This window comes from Monomorium pharaonis, chromosome 7, assembly GCF_013373865.1.
Source record: "Monomorium pharaonis isolate MP-MQ-018 chromosome 7, ASM1337386v2, whole genome shotgun sequence".
NCBI lineage: Eukaryota > Metazoa > Arthropoda > Insecta > Hymenoptera > Formicidae > Monomorium > Monomorium pharaonis.
The window spans coordinates 10,016,473-10,039,277 of NC_050473.1; the positions used below are offsets into that span (position 1 = coordinate 10,016,473).

General features: G+C 39.4%; 3 protein-coding genes across 9 annotated transcripts in view; 1 reads left to right on the top strand and 2 right to left on the bottom strand.

Annotated features, from left to right (window-relative positions):
• Window positions 1-79: 79 nt before the first annotated feature.
• LOC105830338 (carbonic anhydrase 1) lies at window positions 80-2,777 on the top strand. The gene is made up of 5 exons (XM_012669598.3): window positions 80-159; window positions 306-575; window positions 917-1,173; window positions 1,309-1,533; window positions 1,602-2,777. The coding sequence occupies exons 1-5, from the start codon at window positions 102-104 to the stop codon at window positions 1,719-1,721; spliced, it is 930 nt and encodes a 309-aa protein (XP_012525052.2). The 5' UTR covers window positions 80-101; the 3' UTR covers window positions 1,722-2,777.
• On the bottom strand, window positions 2,049-7,844 carry LOC105830339 (tetraspanin-11). Of its 4 annotated transcripts, none has more exons than XM_012669599.3 (9): window positions 7,706-7,844; window positions 6,493-6,575; window positions 5,950-6,162; window positions 5,650-5,835; window positions 5,034-5,156; window positions 3,999-4,052; window positions 3,839-3,931; window positions 3,671-3,754; window positions 2,049-3,432 (listed from the first exon to the last, which is right to left on the bottom strand). In XM_012669599.3, the coding sequence occupies exons 2-9, from the start codon at window positions 6,538-6,540 to the stop codon at window positions 3,370-3,372; spliced, it is 864 nt and encodes a 287-aa protein (XP_012525053.1). In that variant the 5' UTR covers window positions 6,541-6,575; window positions 7,706-7,844; the 3' UTR covers window positions 2,049-3,369. The 4 variants fall into 4 exon arrangements, with proteins under 4 accessions (XP_012525053.1, XP_012525054.1, XP_036145574.1 ...); XM_012669600.3 differs by lacking the exon at window positions 7,706-7,844 and adding an exon at window positions 7,544-7,605; XM_036289681.1 differs by lacking the exon at window positions 7,706-7,844 and adding an exon at window positions 7,459-7,480.
• Window positions 7,845-8,821: 977 nt separating this feature from the next.
• The window catches only part of LOC105830331 (cadherin-99C), a 111,157-nt gene continuing 97,173 nt past the window's right edge, over window positions 8,822-22,805 (bottom strand). For all 4 annotated transcript variants that reach the window (XM_028194979.2, XM_012669591.3, XM_028194980.2 and 1 more), the window contains 16 exons: window positions 20,417-20,566; window positions 19,957-20,175; window positions 19,465-19,659; window positions 18,986-19,273; window positions 18,468-18,785; window positions 17,971-18,111; window positions 17,271-17,552; window positions 16,275-16,448; window positions 15,572-15,781; window positions 14,810-14,941; window positions 14,600-14,716; window positions 14,110-14,508; window positions 13,126-13,754; window positions 12,109-12,339; window positions 11,328-11,557; window positions 8,822-11,034 (listed from right to left, as the gene is read on the bottom strand). In XM_028194979.2, the coding sequence (XP_028050780.1) occupies window positions 10,715-11,034; window positions 11,328-11,557; window positions 12,109-12,339; window positions 13,126-13,754; window positions 14,110-14,508; window positions 14,600-14,716; window positions 14,810-14,941; window positions 15,572-15,781; window positions 16,275-16,448; window positions 17,271-17,552; window positions 17,971-18,111; window positions 18,468-18,785; window positions 18,986-19,273; window positions 19,465-19,659; window positions 19,957-20,175; window positions 20,417-20,566 (4,035 nt within the window). In that variant the 3' untranslated portion in view covers window positions 8,822-10,714. The remainder of the gene's footprint in view (window positions 11,035-11,327; window positions 11,558-12,108; window positions 12,340-13,125; window positions 13,755-14,109; window positions 14,509-14,599; window positions 14,717-14,809; window positions 14,942-15,571; window positions 15,782-16,274; window positions 16,449-17,270; window positions 17,553-17,970; window positions 18,112-18,467; window positions 18,786-18,985; window positions 19,274-19,464; window positions 19,660-19,956; window positions 20,176-20,416; window positions 20,567-22,805) is intronic.

The window sequence follows — 22,805 nt, forward strand, 5'->3', positions numbered from 1 at the left end:
AGTATACTGCATGTCTAAAAATTTATTACGTCAGAAATAGCGCACGCGGGTCTTAACGAACCCGAGCTTTTATAATTCAAATGTAAAACTTAATTGTAAAAATGTTGGATTTGTCATTAGCGGAATGTATGGTTGCGTGTAGCAGCGTTCTACTTATGGGTGCGTATTTCACAGAAAAACAACGATTTAATTATAAAATAATAATAATCTAAAGTTTTATAATACAATATATTTATGTATTGATAAGCTTTAAAATTTTACTTTTACTGTCAAACATTTTGATAATATAATTTCTTTTACTTTAGTGTTACTGTTAACTGAAATTTTGGATTGGACGCAGTTATTTGCATGGATGGAAAATGACTACCGTCCACTCGCTTTTTCGTTCGGCTATGCTCATCAGAATGGTCCTCATACTTGGAAAGATTTATATCCTAATAGCGCTGGTAGCAATCAATCTCCTATTAATATCACCACTAGGCTCGCTGTGGTAGTCCAACCATCTGAACCACTTCGATGGAGCAATTATAATACTGGACCTCTGTCGATGACTATTGCAAATGACGGCCATACTGGTAAACCTGAATTTTCTATAAGTAAACAAAGTAATTTAATAAGTATTTAATAATGCGGTTTTTAATATTACTAAAATAATAAAATATAATGTGAATGTTCTACGAGCAAATAAATTAAAATACTTTTTAATAATGTATTAATAATATATTACCAAAATAATAATAAAATAAAATGTAAATTATTTACAAACAAATTAAAATACATTAAATAATATATTAGCAAATTTTATTATTACCACATTAATAATGGCATAATATAAAAAGAATTAATGAAATTAAAGTTATATTTGTTTTTTAAATTAAAGTTATATACTTTACAATATTTTTACGTCAATATACAGTGATACTCCGAGGATTTTGGACCAGCACCACATGGCCGCAGCTTCAAGGAGGGCCTTTGACCGATACGTACGATTTCTTTAACATTCTTTTCCATTGGGGTCCGTCGAATGAAGAAGGCAGTGAACACACTTTGGACTATATCCGTTTTCCTATGGAACTACAAATCATTCATATAAAACGTGGAATTAAATCGCCAACAGAGGCAATAGCGCTGGGAGCAAAAGATGGAATAGTGATTGCTTCGTTTTTTCTTCAAGTATAATTTTTTGCAAGCAGATAATATAAATACTTTGTCACAACTATTAGGAAATTATATTGCAATGAAATGCACCGTACTTGTCAAACCTGAATTACGGTAATCATCCTTGCTTATTATTATTTTGCAATCTAGATAAATGACGCGGATAATCCTTACTTGGATCACATCGTGAGCAATTTATGGCGCATTACCTGCCCGGGAACTAAAGTCTACATACCTCCTTTTCCATTGGAATGGATTTTTGCGCCTTTTGACAGAGATTATTATACGTACAGCGGTTCTCTTAGCCAGCCACCTTGCAATGAAATTGTCACATGGATCGTGCAGCAAGAACCAATCGCAATATCTTCATCTCAGGTAAGAACATACTTCAGATTATATTCAAATATGTTTTCGACTTTACCATTATTAATTTTTTCTTATAGATGGAAAAATTTCGAAAAATCTGTTCAGTAGAGGGTCCATTACTTTTGAATTGTCGACCAGTTCAGCCTCTAAACGACCGTGACGTTTACTTCTACGAGGAAAGCTTATCACGTAATTAATGCACAATTATTTTATTAAAATTTAAAGTAATTAAATAGTATGAAAATCTTATATTCTTATTAATATGTTAATTTCGATATTTATGTAAAATTAATGTCAAACTGATAAATACGGTGATATACTGTTTTATTTAAATAAACACGATTTATGAAATTAATAAGATTACTTGTAATAGTACATCTACTAATAGTACAACAAAACGACATGGCTATGTAGATGACATGTTCTGTAAATGGATTTAATTTTAATGTTAAATGAATGTAATTTTAAAAATTTTAATAGAGTACAAAACTTTAAACTCGCCAGATATAAAATAAGTAACAATCTTTTTACACATAGAACAACATCTTTATTATCATTAAGGTGCGTTCTATAAACGCAGGACATTTGTTTTGCCAAGTATTTTGAGAAAATAAAAATATATTAAAATTTGTGTCACTCATTATATAATAAATTTTTTGGCACAAGTTATAATAATACATTCTTCGAAAATTAATGTCGAAGAGAGGAAAGCGTTTCCCTAAAGAATAAATATGACGCATTTTATACACCGATGTATATATATGTATATAATGTATTTATATATGTGCACCATCCATTTCGAAATGGATGATAAATATCTATAAAGATCTAACATACACGATTATTAGGAGAAGCTGGGATTGATTAAAATTTGGAATTTTTTCAAATGGTTGAAACACAGAAATTGACAGAATGGTACAATCTTGGCATTATCTTGAACATATATTATTAGGCTAAGTAGAAATACATATATAAGTAAAAATTTGATGATATGTTACTAAGTAAACAAATGTTTTTAATTTCTTTAATTCAATTTACAGCTAAAAATCTCTAGGCTAGTTCAACATGTTTTGGAAACTCAGCCAATGTGTATCAGCGTTATATAATTTTCAAGTATTTCTTATTGGACTACTAAGATTTTTTAGCAGTCTATTAATAGAATATATCAATCAGCCTCAGTCTCCCCTAAGTATACTCACATAAACCTCTTATTCATTAAAAATTATGATATTTCTTCAAAAATTCATATACAACTTTGTGCGAAAAATTAGTTTGCATCTCAAATCAGGTAAATTTTCCACAAAGAAGAAAATAATTCAAAAGTTCTCACGCACGCAGCGCTTCTTGGCACTGGCAAGTGTATTTACAAGATGACAATGTCATGTTGTTAACCAAACTTCGTCGGTGATCACTGTAAAACACCAGCATTGTAATGTTGCAATCGCTATTGTTAGTATTAGTTAGATTGAACACGACACAGATGTTGTATGTGTACAACAGAGTGTATTGGTCACATTATTGCTGATTGGCAGCAAAACGCGCACAGGGGTGGAAATCGATCTAAACTTATTTAAGCGTAGCACTTATCGTTATTTCGTTTCGAAGTTCTCAATGAATAGACACCTCATGGAACAGAACAAATATTTAGATTACTCTCTTCCCCACGGTATTGTTTTGCGAATCCCTCGATCATTGTCCCAGCTCACATGACCGAAACACATTTCGGATATCTTCCCAAGCAGCACGAAGATGCAAAATAAATATGTTTCTTCTCCCAAAGTGTCAATGTAAAGACTGAACGTGCCACGACATTCTCTTTACTTCATTGAGACTACGAACCCTGGATCATTCTTCCTGCATATCTCTTATCGTTCGACAGAGGAAAGCGGACGTTATTATCCCAAACGTCTGAAATGCAGTTGTACGATTATTTCTTTCTTACAAAATACACAAAACGTAAAAAAGAAAGCTATTTCAGAAAATGATTTTATAAATCTATTCTTTGAAGAGAGAAAGAGAGATAATAAAAAAAACTGTGCAAATTTTTATAAAAACATTTTGTAAAGATAAAATAATTTTGAAATAATAAATCTTTGACTGAATAGATACGCTTTTTTTAAAAATTTATGAAAAGCAATGAAAGAACCTGTATTCCCGCCATGGCCATGCCAAGAAACACTAACGTGAAACTCTCGAACTGCAGCCAGTTCGTGACTTTTCCAAGGCAACCCTAAGAAAATACGTCATTCGTTTGAAATATGAATAGCAATGTAAGCATGCGGCGATATACAACATTTTGCGGTGCAACGCGTACCTCTTTGTGCCTATATCCCTCGTGACCCTCTTCATCTTCTACTTGACACGCGGCCTCATCCCTTGGCTGCGGATGGAGCCACGGCTTCTCATTCTGCCAGCGACAAAAGATTACTCACATAAAGTTTATGCATTTGCTTCCCCGCGGACATTTTACTCACATTTTTGTGAAACACTCTCGAGACCACGCTCATCGGACTGCCTGTATTTTTACTCTGCAAAAGAGAAGCTCTCACTTTTACTGATGAGCGTATTAATTTAATGTTTAAAATAACGAAGAGTTTAAAATGCAATTAATCAAAAAATTTAAATTATTTAGGAAACAATAAATTTTTGATATTCGAGATATATACAGGATGTACTATTCGTATAACATGTAAAAGCATGTAATGATACAAAAAATTTTTGTTTATATCCTGGTAAAAATAAAAGTTTGAGCGTAAATCAACTGGAAAGAACAAGTGATAGAAGTATAAAAGAAACTTCTATGAAGCATAAATTGAAACAGAAAAATATAAAAGAAGCGTTTAGCTCTTACAATACTGTTCTTTTACATTTCATTCTTTCACTTTACACTTCATAAAAGTTTCATATATGCTTCTATTATTCTCCTCTTTAATTCGACTTACGCTCCGATTTATTATGTATTTTCACCAGGTTAATTATTTACGAATTCCTATGTGATTCTTTACTCCCAACCTAATATTTTTTAATTTTTTTCAAGAATAAAAAAATTAAACAATAGTTGTTTATTTATAAATGACTTATCCAACTATATCTTATTTGAACAATGTTGCTATTAAAAATTGCAAACTTGACCCAGGTTTATCATACTTCTGGTTTCAGAAACCCAGAATGCAATCGTTAAATAATTCAAACAGGCTACAATGAAATTTTTTTTCAAACTTCCGACAATTATTCATGCCGAGATAAAAGGGTGATCTGATATATCCTGTATAACTCGTAACTTATTGTTATATTGATATATTATATTATATTGTATTATGTTGTATTATATTGTATATTTTATTGTTTTCAAAAGAGATGTCTAAATAATGTAATGTAATGTAATATGGATTGTTATGTGAACTATTTGTATTTGTGCTCCACGAAATATGTTCCATTAGCTCTCTCAATTTTCGGAAATTCGATATCCATGTTGTTTTAAGACCAATCAATTCAAACATAAAAAGTACCTCGCTATTTTTGAGAACACAACACGTGAGGGGAACCTGCTTCTTGATTCCCGAGATTTGGCTGTCCCTCCACCAAGCCGTGCCATTGTAATCGTTGTCTCCGTATATTCCGCAACAATTAAACTGCAATGGAATCATCCATGTGCTCTTCGAACCATCGCGAAATGTGTCTCATCGGGCAGACGATTTCTGACAAAGCGTCACATGCGACCCCGTCATGCATGAAACATAATTAACGTTTTTCGCGCGTAATACATGCTGCAGGGAAAAATGAGGCGAAGCGTATTTAAATTTAATGTTTTAAAAAAAAGCAAAAAGATATATTTTTTGCATTATCATCTCGTTAAAGTGTCGTGCGCATACGATTACAACGTGCGAATCTTCTGAAAAGAATGTATCAGGATGTGACGTCTCGATCAAATAGAACGTGCACATTAATTAATATCGATATTTGAAAAACGCACAAAGCGGATTAAACGAAAGTCACAACAAAGGGAAATTAAGAATCTCGCAAAAGGAATTTAAAAAAAAAATAGAAATAAGCGATTTTCGAATGACAAGACATGCCGTAAAGATCGTTGAGTAGTTGAACGATCAGATCAGATCTGTACAGCACCTTATATTGCGCGAAATCCAAACTATGGCTGAAAGGGATATCACTGGTGATATCGTGACCGTAATCCACCGCCAATTTACTGGTGAGCCTTTCCTCCAGATCCGACATGATCTGAAAAGTCATCAACCCGCCGATCGCGGCCGTTGCCAGTTCCGTGATGATGAGCGCGACCAGCATGCTCATGTACTGCGGAAAACGATCGACGATAAAAACATCACCGACCCTGACCCAACGTCTATAATGGTCTATACGCGCCCCCGAGGAAAGGGGCGGACGTAATAAAAATGTCGTTTCACTCACGGTGGCGAGGATGCATTGATTTCCGCGTAACGCGGCGCGGCAGCCGAAGAAGCCGACCGTGAGCACGATGAAGCCGAGCCCGAGGAGGCTGTATGCTATCAGATTGATAGTCTCGTGCGGCTTGATGTCAGGTACGAAAAGATTGAGGAGGTGTCCTTTGCTGGGCTCCAGGAGCAACCACGCGCCTATAACGAGCACCGTGCAGCCAGCCAACTGCCAAAAGCAAAAACCCGATGATTTTACGTCTAATTGTTCTTTCTATCGCGACGAGCGAGACCGTAATTCTATAGCCCTTAGGGGGCTTGCTTCTCTAAACGTCCCGTAAATTTGAGCGAGGCTCTTAAAATAATTGCCTCTGTTCTCCATTCCGGAAACAGAAACTAACTAGCAGCGCAATAATATGAAAAACGATTGTTTTGACCTAAACTATAGAATTACGCCAGAATTATTTATAGCTTAAGTGCTTGCGTTTAAGTGCTTGTGGCACGTGTCGCTATTTCTAGACTAATTTATAATGTTACAATGTGCATGCATGTTATTTACCCATATTAATAGATTGAATGTGAACAACGCGACTTTCAAGTATTTCATGTCTGTTATCCTTGATCTTCTAATTAGTCATCAATCTGCAAATATAACAGAGTAATCTGTTGTAAGCTCGAATATGTGATGAAACATAATAGAACTTGTCATAAAAGTAATAAGTTATTTAACTCTTCAATCAAGAATATTTTTAATGTATTTAATGTATTACATAATGCGCAATTTTTCATTTCACCCGTCTGTTTTGCAATTGTTCTAAATATTCATTAAGACAGTGTAAAATAGTTTGTTAAAAAAATGATAATAATTGCATTTAAATGTCGAATTTATTTAAAGTAAAGTGGATAACGTCTCTAACATCATTAAAAGAAAAACTTTTCAAAGCGTTCAAACGGTTTTTTTCTTTAATCTTAGTAAACATAATAAAAACCTGAGAGATTTTTTCTTATTTTAACTTTTAATTGAGTAGGTGGAGATGAGTGGTCATAGCACTTCGAGTATTATGTTTTAAAATCTTTCTTAAGTTGGCAACAAAGCTCATTGCTTTATATCTTTTGTTGTAGTCTCAGAGTTTATTTCACTGTTTAATAAAAATTAATTACAGCCTATATAATGTACCTGTAAATCTCTTATCTACTCAAAGATCAACGTTTAATTTAATTTTTCATTATATGTGTAGAAACATCTCCAAACTATATTTTTTTTATTATTTAAAATGGCTTTTAAAATGACACTGAATGGATAAAATTTCGGAAAATAGTTTTGTGACTCAAATTTAAATATTAGCGGAAGCACAAAAATATAAATAGATAAAAATCTATCAAAAAAAAAAAAAATTAATAAGTACCAATTAGTAGCAACTTAATTTTTTAAACTCTGTTCATATTTCGTATCGATTTAGTTTTCTTTACCTATTTTAACAACTTTATGTTTAATATATTATATATTGTAACAACTTTATATTACTTTTAATTATTTATTAAGTTTTTCTTTCTTCTGAAATATTACTGCCGAAGACTATGACGTAGTAACGTTGTTTACAGGCATTTACCTGTCGCAAACGAGTTAGTTTACTCCTCTCGATTACAACATGTCTCACTCACTCTTGATGCTCTGTTGAACACCAACGTAACTCGTTACACAATTCGTCATATAATATTTTACAAACAATGTCACACAGTTGTACCGAACTCACAGACACAGACGCACATACCGTAATCCTCAAAGACCATCTCCGTCCTGGCGTTTCCGAGTCGGTTCACAGGTGGTTCACGATCCTTTTGCTGTACGTCATCGTTCTTCGATCGTTTTCGGACGCTCCAATTTGCGCGGCGCTTGGGCTGCTTGTCGGCGTCGTGAGCGGCCGCGAGCGGGAGGACGGACCCGCCTGTTACTCGTCGATACGTCGGAGGATCGATGAAATACCTCCGGTAATTATACTCGCGTATCGCGTAAATAAACTGCCTGTCTCACGTAACAGCGATCCCTTGTGCGTCGATCCCGGCGGAAGGACCGCGATCGTGTGAATGCCACCACCGCGAGCGACCCGAACGTTATCTGCCAAAACGGCGGAGTCTGCCTGCGGATCCCGCTTTCGTCTCTCGTTTCTCGCTTCTCGACGTCACCGACGCCGGTCCAGATGCGTCTGCGTGCTCTCGCCGTCGCGGCGCCGACGCTCTATCGCCGGGCGCACGGTTGAAACCCGCCCGCTTCCCCAGAACGATCCCGTCGACGGGTTCGCATCTCGCCGACGCGCTCTAGTTTTCCCCCCTCGCGGCGAGCGCGAGCAAGCACGATGTATCGCACGGCAGCTCACAGTATAATTTCCCACGCTCTAATTAAAATGTTATAGCTATTCTAATTAGAGAACAGTAACCGCCCGCGTGTACCATCCCTTTTCAAGCCATATCGAACAAAGTCCAGAAGCGGCACGGGTTACGTGATTTTCAAATGGATTTTCGTGTAAAAGGACGCGTCACGTGTCAGCCCTCTCCCTCCCCCCCCCCCCTCTCTCTCACTCTCTCCCCGCGCGATGTATTAAAATAAATTATCAAGGCGATAAAGTTATAACTTTACGATACATAATAACTTTACAAAAGCGCGAAACATCCTGCGCAAGTCCTCCCAAAGATACGATTCACTCGTGTGAAAATGCGAAAGGTCTTACGTGGGAATCGCGCTGAGCTGCATCCAATTCAGCGCCGCATGGAAACTCGAGTAGACTTGAATTAACGTTTACATTTAATAATTCGGCAGAGCGGCCTGCATGCTTTAGCGTCCAAAAGCAGGTAGGATACAGGACATCGTCGTTTCATTAAAAGGACCCTTATTATGTAAATATAATAAATTTATTATTAGGTATTAACAATTTTTTACAGAATTCGCGCTTAAATATTATACAACTACAAGTAAAAGGTATCAACGCCATAATCGGAGAACATTTTGTGTAACTCATACACATGCTATTTTTTTTACACATACACACACACACACACACACACTCTCTCTCTCTCTCTCTCTCTCTCTCTCTTTCTCTCTTTCAAGTATAAAACGCAGCTTACAAATTGCACGGCAGTGAACGCCCGCTACATACGACTAGAGATATGCATTCAATCAAGTCGTATCATACCTTAATCTTTCTCTCAACGCCATTTCATCCGACGCGGATGTCGATCGACCTTTCGATCCACAGAGTCAAATAACGCGCAAAGTCGAAATTACATAGAGAGGAAATAGACAATTACACGTGCTTAATTAAGTACGCACTCCGCCAGTCACGCGTCGTTGCGGGTGTCGATGACGCATTTTCCGCGTGGCAGTCGTTAATTACCGTCGATGCGGCCGTGTGAACAAGAGGCGAGAAGCAAGAAACGCGGCAGAAACAGCTGCCGTATAAAACCTCACGGTATCCTTGCGATCACGATACACAAACGGTACGCACCACCGTCATCGTCTCGGTTAATTGCGATTACAATAGAATGACATGAGCAAACCTGCGGTCGTATAAATAAAAACGGATATTATAGTACAGCATGATCGGGATCGATCACGTTTATTTCACAAGGTCGCGCGAGCCAACCTGACTCGCGTAAGAGACACGCATTCACAAGTACACACGTCGATCGTACAATGTAACAAGTATTACGGCTTCGTACTTATTAATTTTCTCTACAAGTCGAGCCATAATGATATTTCTCTCTCTTTCTCTCTCTTGTTATAATTAAAATGTACATTAACGGTCGAGAGTTTCACATAAGTTTCCGCGAAGTAGCGGAAAGCATCTCCGAAATTATTAGCCGGGACTCGATTATTATTGCATGCAAGTCGCAGTAACAATAATAGCTTACAATAATTAACTCGAGGCGTCGCAGTTATTCGCAATCTTGCAATTTGCTGGCGAAACTCCAACGCAAAGAAATGCGATGCTCGATTAAGAGTAAATCACACGGAATATCGGCTAGCTCTAAAGGATATCCGCGCTCTCTTTCAAGTCGCCTTTTATACGCCCGATATTTTCACGGCCTCGTTCCGCCACGTGGTATCTGAACGCTATAACACTGCTCTCTTTTACTGGATATCACAAACGGAGCAACTCGTTCAGAATGTGTCCCACCGGGAATTCCACGGCCACATTGCGCGCGCTGAATCAGCAACGCAGACATCGGTAGACACATTCAGAAGATGACATATGAAAGGAGGAGCATATATAGGTGCCAAGTCACTCAACTATTTATAAGCTTTCACGTGCTCTTCGTATGGCGGTTCTAGGGTTACTTAACGCGTCAGAGAAAAATGCGAGTTATGTGGCGTCGAATATTCCGAATCCTCCTCTCGCCATATTCCGCGCATTTGTCAAAATTAAATGCAAAAAGGATTCACGTTCGCTCGTCGCGAACGAAGGACGGATGATAAACGTTGATTTTACGTTCGGGCGTCGTGAATATGAGATTGACAGGATTTTTACGAATGGAATTTCAAATTTTGTACATTCAAATAACTTATTATCGGTTGAACTTCGATGAGGAAAAAAAATGTTATGTCCATCACAGTTATTTGTCTATTCGCGTACACGATATCAAAATAAAAGTTACGGGATGCTCGCGAATCATCATTCGCAGGACTACAACTCCTACCTTCCTCTTTCACGGATACGTATGTACGTAATTCGGTGACAGTCTTTAAGATGGCCAACGTTCGCACATCGTTTCTCGGACCGTGAGACTTACAATTCCGTCGTGGTCTCCACGGGGCTTTGCTCGCCCAGATACGTGAACCCGAGATGCGAATAATCCTTCCTTTCCCGGAAGGTGACGTTGTCGTTGGACGGACTAGGGCTCAGCAGATCACCGCCGTGATTGTACAGGGGATTAAGTACCGGTGTCGTGTCGCGATTGTTCAGGGTGTTCGTGTTGCTCGCGCTGTGATTCTTTCGACCTAGCGTGGACCGTCGCAGGGAATGGATATTGGTGTCCCCGTGATTGCCGACGATACTGGACGCTCGTGCCGTGGTCGCCGCTTCGGAGCTAACGGGACTTTGTTGGCCTTAAAAGAAAACACACAAGCCCACTATATATTTGCAGTATAAACGATAACATAGTATTCGAAAAAAATTAATCTTCTCCATAAAATAATTTTGATTTAAAGAAGATTAATGGCTTGATAGAGCGCAAAGAAAAATATGTTTTTAGCTTGATTTTCTTAATACTTTTTTAATCGAGATTGCAAGTGATAATGTAGAAAATACGAATGCAGACTATTTCATAATATTTATGTACGGATCTTTTGCTACATTTAGTTTCCGCTATACAAATATTATATCGTTTGCTTCCAATTACCAGTACTGTCTCCGTGATCTTTGGTGATGTAACTGACGTTGTCCAAGCTGAACGCGTGATTCTTGTTGCTGAAGTCCAACTGTAAATCATTGCAGCTATCGTTATCGTCGACCGGCACGCTCATCTGGAGCACCTGCGTCTCGTATTCCTTCAAGTTGGGTTCCACGTAGACGGGGTCGTATCGCGGCACCACATACATGCGCTGCATACGCTCCTTGTATGCCTTGTACCTGCGTAACAAGTACATTTTCAGGATGACAATTTCACGGAGAGCTTTAAATTTTTCATCGCGGAAGTAAACACTCCCGGGCGACCATTTTACTGCGATCGCAACGTCGATGTAATAAGTGCTTACGGAGATATTCAAAGCGGAAAGCGCAATTAAAGCTAATAGACGTAATCAAGAGCAGTATGAATTTGCATGCCTCGTACGTGACGAGTCAAATGAATATTTACACTCATGAAACAACTATCTCATGTGACCGTAATAATAGCTAAGACTGTAATAATAACACTTTCTATTTCGATATGTCGACGCGAATATACCAATTTTTTTTAATTAGCATAATGAAAGAGTATATGCGGTAACGTGACACAAATTAAAAAATACGTAATCGCCATTATGTTAATTACACGTACGACACGAATATGTTTTTATCCGCGGTGAATTTCTCACACACACATCCTTCCTTAATTATTTTCGTAAATTTCATGTGTATTTGTTGACTTATTTTATGATTTGCAGTATTAAAAGATTTAAAGTCGTGCGTGAAACACTTACTTGGACCAGGAGACGCAAATGTATATGATACCGGCGATGCCGAGGATCAGAATCACGCAGGCGATGATGATCAACGCGTACGGGAATACCTCGCCACTGAATGCAACTGCCGTTTGTGTTCGCACGGGCTCGGGTGGCATCACGGGTGCATGAATGTCGATGGCATTTGCTCGCACCGCCGTAGACACGTCAAAGGTGATGTTTGACATAGCGGATTTATCTGTGATGGACCTGCCGAGTATACGGTGCTTTTAATATTTGCTCACGTTCGAATCGGCTACGTAACCAAACGTCGTAATTGACCTTTTGACGCGCGGAAAACGTGCCTTTCATTATTAAACGTCGAGCTTTCAGAATCGATCTAGTTTCACGTTAATTGAAGTCTTCTTTTTACGAAAAAACTTAAATTCTCTTTCTCTATCTATTTATAAATCGAAAAAAACTTACTAAAAGATTTTTAATAATTTAGCATTTGTGCATAATGCAGTAAGTTTGCAGTAAGTTTACAGTAATTTAAAAAATGTCGTAATTAGAAAACAGTTTGTTTAAAAAATTTTAACTTATTAATTACTATGTAAAAATACTCGTAACAAGATTGTTTAAAGTTTTTTTGTTACGTGACCACAAATTGCAAAATGCTTTAAAACAGTTCAGATAATATTTCATTTACGAAAACACTTAAAAGCACATTGCAACGTGAGCTTTACAGACAACAGTAATTACGTAATACTGTTCCGTAAATAAATGTGAGATAGTCACGCGGCTTTTGTGTATACAATACAAAAACGGAGACGTTAAAGTGATATTACAATCGGATTTTCAAATTAACGTCTCTATTGACAAAAAAATTCAATCATTATTTTCGAAATTAATCTTCAAAAAGATTTTATTTATAATTTCTAAACTTTTTATGTATTTTGTACATTTATATATTCTTCATTATTTTATATATTTCATATTTTCTTATGTCTTTTAAATCATTGCACACACACATGCGCACATTTTAGACGTACATACCTCTGCACTTTGGTGCTGTTTCTGTTCAGTATAGCTTCGGTGTCCGGGTCGACCGCGTAGAACCACACGTCGGAGTCCTGCGGGAAATTCTCGATGGTGCCGTTCTTCGTGAGGATCTTCCTCACCGCGACTCTGTCAATGCCGATCAGCAGGCCGCTCTTCTGCTCGATCACGTTCGCTATCTTGGCGGTCTCCTTTTGCAGCACGTCCGGCGCCGCGTCCTGGACTACCAGGATCATCAGGTTTTCTTCCCCGATCAGATTGACGATCACCGGCGCGACGATCGAATTGTAATTGTCGGTCGAGTTGGGATTGTCACGCACACGAACGTCGAACTTGAAGGGAAGCTCGGACGCGTCCACGTTGTCGAACGTCGCCGTAGTCCTGATTATGCCGGTAGATCCGTCGATGGCGAAGTAGCCGGAACCCCGCCCATCTAGGATCTTGTACTCCAGCTTGCCGTACTTGCCGTTGTCCTTATCGTGAGCTTTTACCTGCACGACAGTGGACGCGAATTGCGCGGTGCGCGGAATCGCCGCAAAGTAACGTCCCCTCGTAAGCTTCTGACTCGCCTCCGGGAAGATAAACTCGGGCTTGTTGTCGTTTACGTCCAGCACCTGGATCTTCACCTGCAATAAAAGGCGTTTTCATTTTTAATAAAGAAAAACAAGAATTAATTTTGCTCCGAAGCGCAGCGAGTTGAATCTTCTTACGCGAATTAAAATAAAGCTTCTGCTTAAAATATGAAAGAGTGGATTTACATCTTTTGCATCTACAGGTTCTTTGTATTTCAAATAAAACTCCTATGTAAACATTTGTAATTGAAACAATAATATTTAAGTTACGTCTGCAAAATAAGTAATTTAATGCTTTAATGCGTTTTAATTTTATATCCAAGATACATAATCTGTTCGTGTTAAGGTTCGTGTTATGTGATTTTATTCAGATTATAAAAACTCAAGACAGGTTTCCGTCGCGCCTTACCATCGTCGTATTTCTGCCCGAGTTCAAAAGACCCGAGAGCGATTCCAGCTTAATCTTAATCTGGTACGATTCCGTCGTCTCGTAATCCAGCGCTCCCTTCTTCAGCCTCAGCGCGCAATTCCGCTCCTCCGTGACATTCGCCTCGAACAGGCCTTCCTCATTGCCGCTGTAAATCTCGCACCTGAGCGGCGTGGTGTCGTGCGCGTGACTGTTGATAATGGTGATTATCTTTATTAGCGTATTATCACCCGCGTTCTCGGGCACCTCGACGTTGTACGAGTTCTCCGCGAAACCCAAGCCGATCTCCGGCGGAACCGTCGCCACGTGACGCACGTAGACCGGCACGGTCGTCACGGACGACAACTGCGGCTCTCCCATATCGTATGCGCGCACGTCGACCTGGGAAAAAAGGATTATCCCGTGTTGATGAGCTAGATCGCGAACGCAAAACGCGCGGCGTCGGGTTATAGATGTACGTAGAATCAAATACCTGATACTCGGAGTCGGTCTCCTTGCGCAAGTCGTCTCGTATTCGGAGTACGCCGGTGTCGGGATCGATTACGAAATACTTGCTGGCAATACCGCGGCCAATGATCTCGTATCGAACCTACGAATATATCAAGCTCGATGAGAATCTCTCTCTTTTCAGCGAAATTCAAGGCGAAAGGGGAGATCCAAACGTACGGAGAAGGACACCTACCTGATTGCCCGGCGCGGTGCCGTCGGAATCCGCAGCGACGAGATTCATCACGGTCGTTCCTATAGGGACATCGTCGTCCAGCGTAATCGGACGTGGTACCGTCGTAAATACCGGTGGAATGTCGTTCACGTCCTGCAACGCGTTTAAAACGTTATTAATCCCCCTCCCCCAAGTAATAAGACACAGTTAGATTAAAAGTAGTCGAAGCACGATAAATGATAGGATGATCGTTGATTATGATATTAATGCGACCAACGTGAACCGGTTCCGTTAAATTGATCCCACGGACTAATTCCCGAGTCCGCGACAGGCAATTAATTCCCGTTTTAATATTTTAACTAGAGATTCCCATGCATTGACAATTGTGAGCTGTGTCAGACACACACATATTTTATATTCGATTGTATTTTAATTAATTATATAAGATATTCTCGAGAGAACTTAATGTTAGAAAAAAATGTAGTTTATAAAAATAAAATCTGTTATAATTAAATAATTATATTGAAATAAAATCTTTTTAAAATTATAAAAATAATTACTTCTCTCGCGGCCTGAATAAAATGACCGTCTCAAACAAGAACCATCTTTTCTACTTCGTCGACGATATGATAAATGAAAATCGATAACAGTTTAAACTGTCGGTATAATGTAACATTCTGAGAGTGGCATTCATGTGTACCAGATGATGCGCCAATGAACAATAAATCGGTAATGGATATTGACTACTATAAAAGAAAGATTGAGACTTAAAAAAATAAATACCTGAACATTAATAACAACGCGGGTGGTGGAGCCAGGTAAATTACTGGTGTTCTCCTCGGTGCCTACAATAAGTACGTGTTGGCTCTGGCTTTCGTAATCGAGACCGCGGACAGTTTTTATTATTCCAGTCTTCGGATCTATGCTGAAGAGTTCGGTGTCCCCTTGCTTGATCATGTACGTAATTTGCTTCTTTGTGTCCGGATCATCGGCCTAGAAATGATTGTGTTAGCTTCAAAACCTGAGTAAGACGATCGTTCGAACCGGAACGCATTATCCCTTTCCACCTCGTCGGCGGGGATGGGAAATCATCGACGATGCGAATAACGCGAATATCTCCCGAGTCGGTACGGGTGTATACGTCTCGATCATCCGATAAACTTTTGAAACTTTCGAAGCGAATCTTGTCGTCGTTCGCCCTCAATGAAATTACATTTCACATTATGATCCACTTCGGAACTAATTTCATAGGCGTGTTACGCGGGAAGAAATAGGGGACGCTTTATCTCAATGCGAACGTCTCACATTGAAGTCTGCATTAAACGATTGCCGTACGCGACTCTCTTTAAATTAAACCCGCGGAAACTGATACGAGTAGACAGATTGATCGGTTTTAATCGCATTTCTATCGAGTTTCACACTTTTTCCAATCGAGAACAGACGTTATTATGAGTAGTATTACACTGTGCTTTGACATGCGACTTACCGTGACTTGAATTACATTATAGTCGGGCACGTTCTCCTTGACACGTGCCTCGTAGCTGCTTTGGTGAAAGACCGGAACCTCGTCTTCGACATCTATGACTCTCACTGTGACTGTCGCGGTTGCCAAACGGTAATCGGGAGCGCCATCCCTCGCGGTTACTACGAATTTGTATTCCTACGCAATTTATGAAAATATATAATCTAATTCATTACCTCCGACAAATGCAAAATTAGAAAAAAGGTCTATCAATTTTGAGGAAATGGCGGGCATCGTCAGTTTTATAATTCTTTAATCTAGGATTCAAGATAATGTTGGATTAAAAATGAAAAGTTTTAATTTGGTAATATTTTTCTGTATAATATTTTCAAACATAATGAGAATTTTTATAACATGATTAATTAAATTAAAAAGTTATTCATGTGTTGCATGTAAGATACGTGGAAGTGTTATCGGTTTTTTTCTACATACATTGTGTTTTCTCAAATGAAAATCGCATGAATTTCAATTCAGACAGTTTGCCCATTCTCTTTGTCTCAAGCGCACACAATAGTACAATAGTAATTTAACTGTGACGACGTCCTCGCAATCCAAGTATAAACTAAACCGTTTCATTGTGTAAGACATTCTCGACTTGTAATCGCACTTTATAACTTTCGTCGAGACGGAAGAGCATTCCGGGAAAGTCCAAGATTAAACTGCATAGTTCTATCCGTAATGAATGGTTTTAGAATAAGCTCTTACACATTATTTGATACAGTCTTTTACAAATTCAAATAAAAAGTGAAAACTCATTACAGCTATTGAGATTTCTTGCATACGTTATTTTCACTTATTCTTTAACTTGAAATAGCTCACGAAATTTTCTCACGTGAAGAAATTTAAAGGATAAAAAAAATACGAATTTTCAATTAAGGTTAAATATGAGTTTATATTATTCCCAATGTTCTCTGTACTAAAAGCTGGAAGAACAATAGAAAGATTACTCAATCGACTCACGTTGTTCTGCTCGTAGTCCAACACTTTTTTTGTCAAGACATCGCCAGTCTCGGGATCCACGGTGAAAGGAATATCATCGGGTGCAAAGTAGGTGATCTCGGCATTTACGCCTTCGTCTGCATCTTCGGCATGCACGCGGCCGATTTTTCGCGCCTCGCCCTCCTTGACGGTAAATTCGTATGGTAGACCCACGAATTCGGGATTCTTGTCGTTGATATCCGTGACCATAATGTTAACCGTCGCAGTGCTGTAGAGACCGCCGGTATCCTCGGCCTTTATTAACTACGTAAACCAACAATTTCGCAGCATTACGTACTGTTCTTAATTTGTCCCAACTTAATTTGGAACGCAATGTGAACAACGACAAGTATTTTATAATAGACCTTAAAAAATACTTGCCGTTTTTCAATAAAATTACTTTTAGTCTAAAATTCTTTTATATGTGAGAATTTGGATGTACATGGAAATATTTGAAAAAATACAAATATCTACATTTTTTTTTAAAAGAATGGAGTTCGCTTAAAATTGAAAATGTATTTCGCAAAGCTGCTCGTTTACAAGCGAAGGAAGAAATAAGTACACTGATGTTTCCTTAAATTAGATAAAAGCTATCGACGGAAAGCAGCGTAAAGCAAGAAGTGCATTGGCTCGTAGAGGGTGTAGAAAGTTCGTGCTACGATCTTTGACGATATCGGCTTACCAACTGATACCGGGTCAGGTCCTCCCTATCCAACTTCCTTATAACGGTAATAACACCTGATTTGTCACCGATCGCAAACTGCCGCAAGTCATTCCCCGATACTATCGAGTACGACACCGGATCGTTTTCTGGGTCAATGGCCTGTAACGTTAATTGAAAACGCTATATTATGGTACAAACGTTTAAAGAACAAAACAAGTTTTAAAGAGAAAAACACAATTTATATCACTTTCATACAAATCAAAGAAGAAAAATACATTCCGATAGATAATAATTAAATGAGAAAATTTTTTCCTTGCATTATAGTTCGCAAAAAAAAACGTAGTTTTAAAAAACTAACGTAAATGGACAAGTGTAGATGCTTCATCGGCGCAATAGAAAAAAGACGAAAGAAAAAAAACCAATAAAATACATATCGAGCGGATACTGTCAGAGCAGAAAAGTTGAAGTTTAAAATAAAACCCCGGCGAGACGGGCATCATATCGAGGATACTCACAGTGATAGTCGCGACTGTGGAATTGATGGAGGCCCCCTCGCTGACTTGCACCTCGTACACCGGTTGCTGGAACACGGGGCTTCTGGTGTTGGGCCCGGGAATGACGTTCACCTCGACGATTGTCTGCGAGTACTTGCCACCCTTGTCGGTCGCCTGCACGGTGATGCTGTACTGCTCGCCGGCGTTCAGTTTCCTCACGGACTCGATAACCCCGGTCTTAGGATCTATCTTGAACTTGTGCAAGCCATTGTTCGACACGTGATAGATACTGTACGTTATCTCGGCATTCTCGCCCTCGTCGTTGTCCGTGGCCTCCACCTGCGCGCGAAATCCGAAATAAAATTTCCCTTCTGGAGCCTCGCGTCCTTAAGCGCAAGAAAGAGCTATGCATCGACAAGCGATAATCAATGACGATTAATAGAAATATTTAAAAAGTATCAAATATGAAAAATGTTTGCAATTAATATAATTTCCGCATATGCAAAGTTTGTTAGCGAATCAAAACATAAGGACGTCACCTTTGCTATTTGTCTCTTCGTCTCTCCCGCTTGAACGGTGATGGGCGCCATCATCGGAAGCAGAGGCGCATTGTCGTTAACGTCGTTTAACGTAACAATAAACGACAGAGGAGACGACGCGGCCACACCCGTTTTCTCCCGGGCGACCACTTGGAATCGGAAACGGCCGGGACTCGGAGGATCCCGGTCCAAATTCTCCTCGTTCACGACAAGCACGCCGGATGGATCGATCGCAAAGAAATTTGTAGTCAGCTCGAAGGTGTACGCCGGTTTCGGATCGTCCGGTCCCTGAGTAATAAACGCAATTTTCTTTTACGGAAGGAAAAAGAAGCAAGTGACTTCGAATATACGGGTGATACGAATTCGATTAGCACGGACCTTATCCGCTAATAGACAATAGAAGAACTTAAGCGGTCGATTTGCACCTCGGTCACGGTTCGTTAAGTAGAAACCGATAGAGTCTACGGGTCTAAACTCACCAGATCAGCATCCGACACGGTGAGCACAATAGGATTCCCGCTTTTATCGATGACCTTTGTGCCGATCGGAGCATTCTCGTCGACGAAACCTTCGATGTTTGACGCCGTTATAACGGGTGGATTGCTGTCGACCGGTTTCACGGTGATTGTTAATTTAGCAGTGGCCGAGCGCTTTGCTTCCGACACTTCGACCGCCTTAAGGAAAGAAAAAGAAATTCTTGGTTGTTAGGCATGTTTTAATTTTGAAGAAAAAAAAAACAACGTTAAAGTGACGTTAGAAAAAGATCTGCATAATGTTTTCAAACTCAACTGTTTTCTTAAATGCGAAAAGGCCGAAGAATTATTAAAAGACAACAGTATGAAGAATGATTCTTTAGAATTTTGTGTATTCTTTATCATCTACTCTTGTGTATATAAAAATGTTAAGTTATAGAAAATCATTCAAACAAACGTTTCTTTAAACGTGGCATAAAAGTATAATTGGACATTTACCTTAATAATAATATCAAACTTCTTCGTTACCGTCGTGTCGACGGCTTTGATTTGCCTTACTGCCCCCGTGCTGGGATTGATCTCGAAGAAATCACGGTAATTCGGCGGATATCCGCTAAGGAAGGAATAGTGAATCGGCTCGTTTATGCTGTCCATGTCGATCGCCTGTATTTTCTCGGGCGAGATATTGAGTATGCCAGATAGTACCCCGCTCGATACCTGACGAAGAGAAAAAGAGAATCGCTCTTGCAGAACCGGTTGCACCGATTTATTGGCTACGTGAATTTGAACAGTGAGATATCGACGGCCGATTAGGAGGCGCGTATTCAATTACACTTGGATTTTTCACTACTATAAATTTAAACACGACGACAGGGAAACGCCCGTTATAATAATTCACCGATGTTGATGTGAAATCCGAACAGTATATTTTTTTAAAATGTCGTCGCGATTTACGCACCGACGCGGAGTATTCCGGATTGATGCAGGCACCGTCCGAGAGCATACAGCCTTGATAAATAAAGGAGGGATCCTGGTCATCATCGTCCCGTATGTTCACCGTCAACGTGGTCGTGGATGTGAATCTCTCGGAGACGTTCCTCGCCCGATCCTGTAACCAAACAATTTGCAACGTAAAGCGACGAAGTAAATGCAAATTGACTTTCTAAACAGCGTCAAAGATTTCAACTACGAAGTAAGATAAGAGTTTGCATTTCGTACCTCTCGTACTTGGCAAAAATTATTATACTGTTTATGCAGCACATTATAAATATTTAATACTCGTTTATTATTATAATATTTATAATAAATATATAAAACATTTTCTAAGAAATCCTGCATGCCTTCTTCGATTCATTATTTTATTATTACTCGCTTTTTCTGTCTCTCCTTCACGTTTCTATCGGGGAAAAAAACACGGTGAGAAAATATTAATAAAAATATCTTCTTCCATTTCTTGAAGCTCATGAATAAAAACTTGAATGACGCATGAAAATCGACGGTGATAACGCGCCATTAATCTTGCAATTTTGACGCGTCACGATCATATTGACATTTTCAATAGTTGCCACGTGCACGAAAGGAACAAACATCCGTTTTTTATTTCTCGTTCTCACACACACACACACACACACACACACACACACACACACACACACACACACACACACACCACGATCCGATACCAGTTTTACGTCGCCCCGGGAGAAGTCTTGTCTCTCTTCTCATTTTCCGTTCTCCTCGGTGACCCTATTTATGCAATAACGGGGTTGGACCACTTACGAAGCGCTCTAAATAAAGGCAACCCGTTATCGTAACTTTCATTACGCCAGAAAGATCGTAAGAAAGCTCCCGAAAGTACCACATAAAATATATGCATCTTAGAATGCATATTGCAATACATACTACAAATTACGGCCGCGGTTAACTGCAAAAATGCATCCATTGCCTTCCGCGGCATGCAGAGAGCGTCTCATAAATTTCGCCTTTTAATAAAACCCCACATTACTCGCTGTTCCTCATTGAGGCGCGCTGAGAAACGCGTTCTAAGACAAAATCGTCGTACTTAAACATTTCATCAAAGCTAACGGTTAAGTTTTCATACGTGGTAAAAGTTTACGAGACATGTAAATATTTCAAGATAGCAAGATCACGTTTATATCATTAACATTTCCCGCAATGTTGACGTTAAATAAGCTTCTACGACTCGATAAGTGTTAAAAATATTAACTTTACATATGAATCATTTGGCAGTCTATACATTCGGAGCATCGGCGCGGAACGACGCTATATTCCTCGTGGCGGAGGTGCTCGCTAAAAGGAGCAACATTCACACGGAACAGAAGTCAGTCATTTGTTCCACATAATATTCAAATGAGCCGCACCTGCTGCAGCACCGAGCGGCTTAATCCGAACCGAGTCGCGAGGGAGGAAGGGCAAGGGGGAAGGTTGAGATCGATCGCGTCCTCGACTCGGGGAGATTCGCCGCGATTATGCGAGACCGTGGCCGATTTATCTCCATGGCTCGCATGGAGAGAAACGAGAGAAAGAGAGAGAGAGAGAGAGAAAGCCGTAAGCGCGCGGGAAATAACTATTACCCTTGACCGTGGTGCACGGCCGTGGCTGTATCCCGTATGCCAATAGTAATAATGGGCGCACGGCGCATCCATTCGCCTTTTTCATTTCGTCTCGCTTACGGCCGCCCGCCGGGGATCGTTTAATGACATCGCGGCGCGACGAGGCGCAGCATCCAGAATTCAATCGTCTTTTTTTTTCCCCCCTTCCGACATCCAATTGCTCGGTACTCTGCTCTACGGGCGACCGTGCAGTTTCGAGCGTACGCAAAATTACAATCGACAAATGATGACAATGACGCCGGCAACGCCCGTGAGCCGGCGGGTCTCGGATTCTATTACAAGTGGATTGAACCCATGGTCCCCATGCGATCCCCTGTAACGTTTCGTACTAAACGCAGATACTGCCTCGAATTTGATTTCAACAAAAACCGTCACCGATGATGTAACAAAGTAGAAACGTAACAAAGTAGAACTGCATCGTAAGCTCGGTGACGATTGCGATAACTTTATAAATTACTCACTTCTTGACATTACGCAAAATTCATCAAGTAAAAAGTCGATCGTATAGCGATTTAATTTATTTGTTTTATTTTTCAAATGCAAAATAGCATCGTGAGATATAAAACCACAATTTAGTGCAACATGGCAATAGCGACAGTGTAATAACTTAATAGAATCAGTTCTCAGAAGGAGTCGCTTAAAGTGACGGTTAACTGATCGCTTACAAGAAGCTATGACCAGAGGCGGCTCTAAAACTAACGAGGTTTCAGGACG